At 33.7% G+C, this 11,849-nt stretch overlaps 1 protein-coding gene across 1 annotated transcript; it reads left to right on the top strand.

Annotated features, from left to right (window-relative positions):
• Nucleotides 1-488: 488 nt before the first annotated feature.
• LOC117169841 (trypsin beta-like) lies at nucleotides 489-4,717 on the top strand. Its single transcript, XM_033356348.1, has 3 exons — nucleotides 489-612; nucleotides 2,888-3,323; nucleotides 4,438-4,717. The coding sequence occupies exons 1-3, from the start codon at nucleotides 489-491 to the stop codon at nucleotides 4,715-4,717; spliced, it is 840 nt and encodes a 279-aa protein (XP_033212239.1).
• Nucleotides 4,718-11,849: the final 7,132 nt, after the last annotated feature.

An 11,849-nucleotide genomic window follows, 5' to 3' on the forward strand; every position in this document is an offset into this window, starting at 1 on the left:
CACGCTTTACAGCTATCCTAAATGACAGGATTGTTCGGAGAATCGAAACTGTTTGGGGAAAGGTTTAGGAATAACGTGGCTTGATAAATGTTGCAGGTGGCTGCCAGCAGAACCTGCCATTTGACAGGCGCGTCTGCAAATACGTAGAATTCTACAAGCGCTGCCTGTCGATGGCCTGGATTGATTATCAAAAAGGTGTTGATACATTCTCTGGCAGATTTATCATGTATTTATCATAAAGCTTGAACGTTCATCCACATATAGTGAGATGCATGGAGAGATTGATGCCCCTTTGAAAAACGACATTTAATTTATATTTACAGCTGGGCTTTTTGAAGGATGACGCCCTTAGCATTCTCCTCTTTTACATTACACTTCAGCCACTATCTCTCCCACTACTCTTCAGTACCTCTGTTTGGATGACCTGACGATCTATGTTCTGAAGCAAAGCACCTTCAGAATGCTTTAAGGATTGTCGAGAACTACACATGAGAGATTGGTATGGACTTTCTAATAGACAATTAGGCCAGGAATTATCTGAAAAGGCGTTACTGAGTCTCTTGAGCTTGTGGATGATATGCGAGCTATCAAACACCCTTTCGCTGAAGAGACGTATCTATGCCCAGGTGTGCCTGAGAGCCGCTTTAAGGATACATCAGTGAAGGAGGCTTTCTGACGATGATTTAAGCGTCTCTGTTGACAGATTTTGCCTTTAATCCATCGGCGTTGAACATAATAGCTGCAACTAACATGCTTAGCCGTAAAGGCGGGCGCATACTTCAGAATTTTCAATGTCTTTATAACCGCATTATCTTGAGTACAGCTCACATGGTCACAAATGGAAGAAATCGTCTCCTAAAAATGGTCAGGAATCACGAGATGATTGGTAAAGAAACGTTCCTTCACAAAGCCACGGAGAAAGGTGCCCCAGAAACTTGAGCTAGATATTTACATCAGAAGTGAGGAATGTACATTACAACATGTACGAGGTGTGTTCAAAAAGTAAGGTGACTTTTCAATTTTCGCGGGCAACATACATTCAAGTTCTAAATTTTTTGTTTTGTTATGTTGGTACACTCGTCACGATCATATGTTCACAGTTTTGACTATATAGCTCGTGTTGTTTTTCTGGGAGAGGCGTAAAAGGTTAGAAGGGTTTGGTGTGCTGGACGATTTTCTTCTTTCGAAAAAAATGGAGCAAAGAGTTTGCATTAAATTTTGTTGTTGGCATATCGGTTGCCTCATGCCATACTATCTTTTCGGATGTTTTGGGCACGAGACGTGTGTCAGCGAAATTTGTTGCAAACTGCTTAATTTTGATCAAAAGATCCGTCCAAAAACAGCACCACAGGCATGCTTCAGCCTCCATATTCACCGGATTTAGCCCCCAGTGACTTTTTTCTTTTCCCAAAACTGAAGAGACCCATGAAAGGACATCGATTTTCAACGATTGAGGAAATAGAAAATGCATCGCTGAAAGAACTTAAGGCTGTACCACAAAATGATTATCAGAAGTGCTTTGATCATTGGAAAAAGCGTTGGAACAAGTGTATTATATTTGAGGGGGATTACTTTGAAGAGGACAACATAAATATTGAGGAATAAATTAATATTTTTTGAGAAAACCATAAAATTACCTTATTTTTTGAACACACCTCGTATACTCTGTTCAGTGAGAGAATGATCGACAGCGCGCAGTTTTTTCTGAATGATGACGTTTGGGAAAAATAGAGGTCAGACACTTAAAACTCCGACCCTTCACAGAAAGGTTTCCGAAGATTTAAAATCTCTAAGCCACGCCTTTATGACAGTTTGCGCGAAGTGGACGAAAATTCGTCGTTCCTGTCGGTCATTCTCTCACTGAACAGAGTATAGATACCTCACTTCTAAAGGCCCAAGTAAAGACTTTCCTTTTCCTTCTCCCTCTAACTGCCTCGCAATGCCTAAGCCTGGAGCATTTTTATAAAGCATTGTGAGGAAATTATTTTAGACAAGGAATTTAAAATGAAAAATTTGTATGTTATAAAACTCAAATGGATGTGTAAATAAAACATATCTGATTATTGAGCACTGCAAATAAATCATTATAAACGAAGGTTGGAATAGATAGAATATCGCTACTTTATTTGTATCAGGTGAAATTTTAGTAAAGGGATTCTGTTCTCTTAAGTTTTCAAACTAATAGTGTAACATGAAGTAAAAAGTCTATTTAAGTCTCTTAACTCTTTGTACCATGTTTTCTGAAGGAATTGGAAGATTATCAGAAAAGAATATTGGTAGGTGAAATGATATTCTCGTAATGATAGGATATAAAAAATATAAAGTGCATTTCTGTGTTTGACGGAAAAAAAAAATATTCCTTACCAAGTTATACGACTTACTAAAATTTGTAAGTGCTTTTGAAAAAACAATTTTAAATATAAGAATGTTTAAAAGAGTGAGAGTATGACAATGGTCGTGGAGGCTAAGACATAGGCTTTGGACGCACTCCGTCGGTTTGTGGTTTCGATTATTTCCTCGCGGCTCTAGAAAAGCCTCGGCGGCCCATGCAGCCAACGCTAGCCTAGCAAGGAAGTGTTTCGTCTTCTGAAAGTCATGTGACCCGCTATCTCTAGAGAAAAAGGTTTTCAAAGTAATTAAAGCCGTTGCACTTCGTGGTTCCGAAATCTCCTTCAGCTGCAAATCCTCTTCCCACCACCAAGTAAGTATGTAGGAGGTGTGTGTAAAGGAATAGGGGAGAGGTACGCAAGGAATATGTAAGTCCTTAGGATACTTTAGAAACTTTTATTCCATTCCATTAGACTAAAAGAGTGTTTCAGAACAGATTAATACGCATGATTTTCTCTTAATGATGATAATAAATAATTTCATTGCTTTATTTTTGCAGAAGATTCATCAAATGATCATATCCGTAAGAAACGTATGGTCGATCCATTGCCATTAATGACCTCATTTTCAGTAACGATTCAAAACACTGCCTATGTTGTTAATATAAGAAGAAATGGATCTTATAAGTGCATGGGTTCTATATTAGCCACAAACATAATTATAACTAGTGGTGAATGCATTGATGATCCACATATGGTATACAGCATTTGGTCTGGTTCATCTTATTTAAATCGTGGATTTCGTTACACTGTGGTACAACGTCATAAACATCCTGGCTATCGAAACCGATACGCAAACAATCTTGGAATTCTTGAAATTTTTCCACCAATCGATCATTACTGTTCATTCAATAGAAAAATAGTATTACATAATGAAGTTATTGCACCGAATACTCAAGGAATTATCACTGGCTGGAGATGTACTCCCGAACAAAGGTGAGATGTAATTAATAACTTAAATTTGATATTTTTCTCGTCATCGTTTATATAAAAGTTATGAAAATATAATAAAAATTTTATGCAGACTTATTCTAAAAATAAGGCAAAACTTTTATTCAGCAATTTTCATTTTCTGACAATTTTGGTGTTTTCAATCACATTATTGTATCAGATGGAGATTATACCATTCTTTTTCTGAGAGAATAGTTTTTAAAAAAAATTGCATTTTGAATTGGGATAGAACTTATATGATTTTTTTATCATTAGAAGAAAAGCAGAAATTGGAAGTAATAATTATGGAATTTTTTAATCGAGTTTTGTTATCTTTAAAAACTCACCATTTTTTTATTTTGTAGTTTACGATTATTTAGTGAATTTTTAAAATTCGTGTTCTTCATCAAAATTAATTCTGTAATTCGGATTAAATTTAGAACAATTTTGTCTAAATGCAGATAAATGTTCTTGAAATTAATCAGACCTTAAAAGTTTCATATAAATGTCCCTTGAATTCCAAAAGTTTGATCAAGACGAACAAGTCTCCCGAGTAAAGTAAATAGTCCCTTTGGGATCGCATTAGGATTTTAAATATAAAAACCTACTTTATTTGTTTTAAACATTTTTCACAACTATGCATTGGATTTAAATTCTTAAGGATCATGCTGATAAAGAACTTTTTTAACAAAAGTGCTAAGAAATTTGCACTACATTTATTTGAAAAATTGTGCAATTCCAAACTCATGTCCCAAAAAAATTCTAAAACAATCGTGCCGTGGATAAATGTTGTTGGTACAAAATTAATAGAACAATTCCATTTTATTTTATTTATAAGATCTTCAGCGCTCATAGAACTTATCTCCTAAAAGCTTCTTGATGAAACAGGAGAATTTTGAAATTTGTTGGTACTTTAGTCCTATTTTAGAAGAACCGTTTGACAATGTAGATTCTTTTAAGAAAAGTTGGTACTTTAGTACTAACTTTTCACATCGCAGAATTTTAATGGGATATCACCTGGGTGGACTTGGGGATGTATACATAGAGCATGCCTGATCTGAAACAGATTTGTTATATTTCTACATTTATAAACTAAAAATTCTTATTTCTAAAATTTCAGGAATAGTAGGAAAATTCCTAGCGCGTTACGATCAATTAGAGTCCCGATAATCAGTGAGCAACAGTGTTTCCATAACTGCCATAATACAATCTTAATTTCAATTAAGCAAATTTGTACTCTTGAGAGAAATGCTGGTGCTCCACTAGTTGTTGACCATCAGCTAGTTGCTGTTATGGCTTGCACTGGAGGATTTTTGAATGGAATGCATCCTGATGTCTTTGTAAACTTATCGCATCATCTGTTCAGAAATTGGATCAACACATTCATACAGCACATTTGAATCATATTCTTTAGCTTTAAGCCGCTTAATTATGCGTAATTTTAGTCAAGTACATTAATCAGTTTTCACAAAAAGACTTGTTTTCACCTTCGTTGGAAGTTACTATTAGGGAATGAATTGTATGAACAGTAATAAGTTATGATGAGACATGAATTCCGAAATTTTTTACCTTGAGGTGACAATTAGTTTCAAAGATATAGCTTGTCAAAGATCATTAATAAATTGTATGCTTGAAATAGTTATGAATTCAATCTATGCTTTAAATCACGACTTTTATGCCACTTTGATTATTGAAAATTAATTATCCTAGGGGGGTTTCAAAATCGCTGATAACGAGTCTGAAGTTAGATTTTCTAAATTAAAAATGACTAAGTCAATATGGTGAATAACTTCGCAAATAACGTTATAATTGTCACAGGACCCTGTTTTGTTAATAAAAATTATCTATACATCCTATAGGTTTTTGGGACATTGAAAACGAATGCGGTTTCAAATTTTTTTATTTTACAATTGATAATCCAATATGGCGGAATATACATGAAAAAGAATCTTTTAGATTGAGAAATTGGATCAGTAATTTTGAATATTGATAAACAGACATAAAACTTGTTGTCAGTGACCCCAAAAATCCCAAGGTAACTTTAGATTCTTTATCAACTACGTAAGAACTCTCAAAGTCAGTAATTTTAAGGAACCAAAATAAGTCTGGAGATAATTAAAAAATTATTTTAAGGAGCGTTTCGCCATCTTAGATCAGCCATTTTGAAAATTTATAAATCTCATTTCATATTCGTATATTGGTTATCAGCAACGAAACAAACTCTGAAGGAAGGGATTTTTTCATAGCTTATTGTTTGACACACGATTCAATCCTAAAATTGTTGCTTTCAAAAGTAACAATTTTTCGGGTCCGTCTATTGTTCGCTTTGTAAAAAATATGTAGAGGAATTCAAAAGAACGTTGCAAAACTAAAACATGTTTTTCAAATTTACCCAAAATTGAAGAGTTCATATCATATATTAACAAATTGAATAAAGGTAGTCGCTATTTAAATACAGAGTTCTTGTACATAAAGAATTTTTTTTATTTATGCTAATATAAATTTAACCGTTAACAGAATGCAGGGAAGAATAATGGTTAATTATCTTATCGTAGTAATAAGATTAATTCTTCGAATATTTATCTTTAAAATGAGAACCACAGTGACCCTGATTAATATCTAAGACAACGTTTTTAGCTGCCAATTTACTCATAACCATGTTCTCATGCGATTGTAATTACATTATAAATCTGATTTTATATATTAATTTTTTTAGCTGAAAACATGCATATTGCACGTTCTGTGGAAATTTGTCTAGTTACTTTTCGTTAGTAGATTTTAAGCAGGGGTTAGCCCCAAACTAAGATTTCATTAAGTTACGTTACGTTAGTATTCACTGTCACTAAGAGGAAGGGGAAGGGGCAAAGAAAATGTTTGTTTATTTTTTCAATATTTAAAAAAATATTTTAACAAGTATTTCTATATCACATGAATATGTTTGTCATAAATATATGTAGAATACTTATTTAAATTTTTCATTTTTTTATTACTCACAATTACATTCTTTTTGGATATTCACAAATGAAACCCCGATCCTTATTAATCGTTTGAAGCTATAATTTTATGAGAAGCGCTCGCATTTGATTGTATTTTCGGTCAAGAGAGAGAGAGGAAAACTGCGGAAAATAATTCCCGAGAGCAGCCGGTTAACTGCAATCGATTTTTAATATAGACATCTGTATATATTATGGAGTGTCCACACTACACACCCATCCTCCGTTGCAAACGGCTAGCTAGGAAGTACGTAAACGCAGTGAAAAATACGACTCAGCGAAAATCACGAACGGTCATCCATCCGAGCGCTAACCGGACATCTCTTTCCAAGTACACATGCCACTGTAGACAGCACTTTGAAATTATTTCATCCTGGTGCATAATATCATCGAGGACTAGGATAATAATTTGAAAGAATTTGTTAATATTATTTACTTTCTAGCTTCTTTCAACAATGGATGCAACTTGTTAAACGAGGAAAATATAAACAGCCTAGAATCTAGAATGGTGATTAAGAGAAAAGTAGTAGTAGTTGAGAGAGTCCACTTTTTGTAGATAGAACGATACAGGAAGATAAGCTTAGAGTGGACAACATTCTCACATCCAAGTCAGCCCCCATCTTTCTGCTGAGTTTATATTTTATATTTTATACTATGAACCCTCTCTTTTCCATATTCCTATCTTCCTGTAGACATCAAACTGAATTCATAAAAATGATTGTACCGCCTCTTTATTTCTCGATTTGCGCGTAAGAGTCGCGCCTAATGATCTGCAACCGCTACCAACCGCAAAGGTGATCAGAACCGCCTTGGAGAACGGGAGATGATCTCGGAATAAACTTGATAGTTCATATCATGAAAATGAAACATTCAGAACATGGATATCAGGTTCCGAGGGAATGAAGAAATAAAACTATCTGAAACTAGCAGCTGCCATTAGGACTCTTGCACCTTTAACTAGTGAGAGAAAACTTAGATTTAAAAAAAAAAACAGAAGATACAGACAAAAATTTAAAAAAAAATGTTTGATGACGCAATTAGGTTTCTTAAAACATGGAAGTAGCAACATAATAATGCACAATTAACTCAGTAGAAAATTACTTCTAATGAGCAACATGCTTGAAAATGCATAGCTGTGAAATATAAAAAAAAAACCAAAAGTTTATTATGAAGATTTACAGGTAAAATTCTAGAATATTTATTCTACGGTTTCGACAATATCTTCTTCGCCATCTGGCATACAAGTGGCAAGCACAGTGCACACTTCATAGCCCTTACAGTAATTGTTCTCCAGGACCCTACCGTAACCGCAACGCCAGTAACAGCCGTTTTACGCTGTTCTGCATTTGATCCACGAAGTTGTGTTGCACTTTTTAAAATTTTTTACCACCTTTTTCAGATCTCAAAGTGCGACTTGGTCCGCGCATGTTGTTTTCTTAGAAGCTTCGCAAAAAGGACTAATATGATGATGGTGGCTTATAAGATGTGATGAAGTGCTTCTTCTCGACCTCTTATTCTGCACGCGGTTCCAAAAAAAGAAAGAGATTGCTTCGTGTATCAAACCTTTTTACAATAATATTATAAATGAATTATCTTCCAAATTATTCTATTGCCAGGAAATCAGGAATTGAAGTTGTGCTCGATGAATCAAAAAGTTAAAGTGAAAAAATTATTATTATTTATACTCATCAAGTCAATTGAAAATGTAGAAAATTGTATTCTCTCAACTTTATTTTTCCATTAATATTTTTGTATTAATTCTATTCAATCCTGTTTCCAAACATTTTTTTTCATTATGACTCAACGGAAATTAGTGATATGCTTAGAAAACTTTTTACCATTTTTTTGAGAGTTATTATACCACTAAAGACAAAATAATTCCAATTTTATTGGACATTCTGCATTGGCCATAAAATAGCCTCTTTCCATCTTTATCATTACAGCAAAAGTTTAAGAGCGACCAATCGGCCAGTTTGACTTTTACAACGATAATGACTCTCGATCGTAGGATACTTAATCATGCAATAAATTTATTCACAGGTAGATAAACATAAAACAGTTTCGAGAAAATAGTAAAGTACACACTCGGAATATTGCTGCTGCAAGGACGCGCTCAGAAAAAAAGCAAGAGTGTTGTCCGAGGCAGACGCGTAAGGAGCACGCGATCCCGTCGACTGCGTAAAAGTGCGTAAGAGTATTTACGGGGGCATATATATAGGAGCTTCCAGATTCTGAACGAGTAGAACGAGTAGAACGAGTAGCGAAACCGAGAGGATCGAGTTGCTATTCAAACTGCTTTGCACGTAAAATACATGTTACCACAGGTAACAGTGCGTTGAAAGAGTCTACTGACGTTTTTCATGATACTTCCGGTCTTCCGTAGAAGGCACTAAGTTTATAACCAAACTCGTTTCATGATACTGCTCAAGCTTATCCCAGAGTCTTGGATACAATTTCAAAAAACTGGGTGATTTTCATGTGGAGTAGTGTTTTTTATGTGTAAACATTTTTTAACACATAATGGAGGGTAAAACACGTATCAGAGTGTTCCATTTCTGCTTTGCCATAAGTATTAAGGTGGTTGGCAAAATGCTTTTTGTGGAAAGTTGAAATATTTCTTGATTTTTTTAAATGTATGTCAAATAATAAACTATGACCCACAGAAGAACTGGACCAAATGATTCTAAGTATTGTCTCAAAAATGTTTGAGTCAAAACATAATAATTGATGTCTATTTCTAATTTACTTTATTTTTTGTTGCTAACAATTTCACAGGTCGACAAAATTTGTACACAGAAATCGAACTGGGTATAAATCCGAATGTAAAGTAAGTAAACTGCTTTTATCTCCTCATACACACCACTTGGCATTTACAAATATGTATTGCTTACTGTGTGGAAATTGCCAAATGTTTGCCCAATTACAAATTTGGCTCCAGCTTGAAAAATTATGTTATTGCTACAACAGGGTTAATATCTTAAATATAGTTTAAACCAATTCGGTTTCACAACTCTTAATTGCAGCGCCATAAACTTGGCTGTGCATCTATTTTCAGTCAGGCTCCATCTTGAACCTCTTGAACACAAGTAGATGACAACCCGGTAATAAGCATTAAATTCAGAAAATTTAAGAATTTGTATTCCTATGAATACGCGATTTTTCCTTCGTCTAAAAATCCCCCAACGGGAACAGAAAAAGTGCGAGTCCTATTCTGCCGTACAAACTAAAAAGATACATACGAGTAAGTCCAATCTGACTCGAACTAAGAAAATCGAGAAAGACTTCTTGCCCAAAGAACTTTAATATCGAATAAAATTTTGGATAATTAAGAGACGCTATTAGGGTGAAAATAATGTGCTTTTTCATATTTTGCAATAAAAATTTATTTTTTAAACAATTTCTATTGGAAAGTGGACTTGCAACGTTTAAATAGTCGCAGAAAGTCAAAAATATAAGGCAAAAAGAACACAAAGTCACTTGCGGACGATGCCTTTGTCGAAGAGCTCGAGCGCAGCCTCAAAATACAACATCAAAACATACGTAAGGGACACTGTGTATTTAGTGGCTATTCCGAACTTATCCGAACGATCGCCGCTAGTGTATAGCCGAATTTAGCCGGGACTTATTTCCCGTGGATTTCCAATCAGAGTCCGAGCTAATTTACAAGGCTAAAGATATATAAGGGCAAGCGATTCTTTTCGTTTGTCAATTCGCGTCGTACTCGGTCACTTTTACAACGCAAAAAAGTCCAAAAGTTCTTTAGGTTCTTTTTCATGTGTATGCTGATGACGTATTGTCTTCCGTGTACAACTTTTTTGACACGCAAAGTGCGTTGCGTACGTTTTTCTGTTGTATTTTTCAACTTTTTCGACTTTTTTCATTCATAAACAATCGTTTTTTTCAATAAGTATTAATAATTAATGGATTTTATTAACACAGATGCAGCTTCCTCTTACGAATCCAACGTTACCAAAAATCAGTTTTCATAAAAATGTCACTTCTGTATTTTTTTAGTTTGGGCGGCAGTATTCCTTTCAATGGACTTAGTAAAATTGAACCAAAGCATTTATTTAACCTATTTTTCATTATTTAATCTTTTTATAACTTATAAATTCTAAAAATATTCAAATTTATATTAAGATATATTTCAATAATTTCTTTAGACTTCTTAAAAAATGCATTAAAGAAATCTATTAGGAATTAAATATATTGAAAACACGTTCTCTTTTGGGAAATAGGAACCTATGCGATAGCCGATATGGAAATATAAATAAATTAGTTTCTGAGATATCCTATTCTTATAATGATATTTTAGACAGATAGGAAAATCGCACATTGAAAATAATAGAATGATCTTCACTTTTACACTGAAATCTGAAAATATAAATTTTTCTCTATTCAACGCTCATTACTGGGAAGTAGGTTAGTTTGAGGTTATTATGGGAAGTGTTTTTGTAATTTCGTCTGTAAATATTATTATATTGTGATTCCAATTATCAATATTTCCGAAAGTGAAGAGCCCTCGTCGCTTTCGGAGCCATCGTGCAATATCCGAAACTCCAAGATACCAGAACGAAAACAAAAGTCAGTAAATAAACGATGATTCATTTATGTTCATGACGCAATGAAATCAAACATGAAAATAAAATATGAATATTTTATTTTGACAAAAGAATAAATAAATGGCACATTCTTAAGACTAAGAAATTTTTATTAAAATTGGTTTAATAACTAATTTTTTATTTAATTTAAAATTTGTAATTTTTTATTTTATAGGCGTTGTTTGTGAAAATTATGAGTCGACTGAGGATGAAGTCTTTTCTCATTTTGGAACGGTATTCACTAATTTCAAAGATTGGGGTGGCAACCGAAATATGAGGCTGGCGACGAATAATCGGGTTCAGGAATAAGTTTCTTCTTAAAATTTTTAGCTACTTGAAATGCTTCTTTTAAATAAACGATTTTACCTATATAAATGTTTTTGCTCATTCTTTATTTTTAAAAACGTTTTTTTTTTATTTTAATGTGGCTGAGACTACAAAAATAAAAAAAAACAAGATGGGGCCAAGTTGGTCGGTAAGTTAGGCTCTAACCGGGCTAGGCGTTTCATTTACGGTTTGGTTCTGTTGAAATCCCCAATTTGGGGTCAAGATTTTCCTATTTTGGACCCAACTAGCCACATGACAAAATTTTCACAAGGGTTGTATTGACTATTTATAGAGTAAAATGAAGCAATTGAATTTTTAAGTAAGAGCTTCTGTCCAACAGTCTTATAAAAAAACTTTTTTAATAAACGTACTCAAATACTTTAAAAACGTTCCATGCACTAAATTTTGATGGTAAGTTGCAAAAAAGATTTAAACTTCCTTATCGGCACTAAGGAGGATATTATATTATATACTATCGAAAAATTATCATTATATATTATTATTATATTATATTATATTATTATTATTATTACACCATTAAGCCATTTCCCTTTCGGGGTAGGCGTGACTCACTCGGCAGGGGAAAGGAGTAGTGTGTGGATGGGATAGAG

The sequence above is a fragment of the Belonocnema kinseyi genome, chromosome 3, assembly GCF_010883055.1.
Source record: "Belonocnema kinseyi isolate 2016_QV_RU_SX_M_011 chromosome 3, B_treatae_v1, whole genome shotgun sequence".
Classification (NCBI taxonomy): Eukaryota; Metazoa; Arthropoda; class Insecta; order Hymenoptera; family Cynipidae; genus Belonocnema; species Belonocnema kinseyi.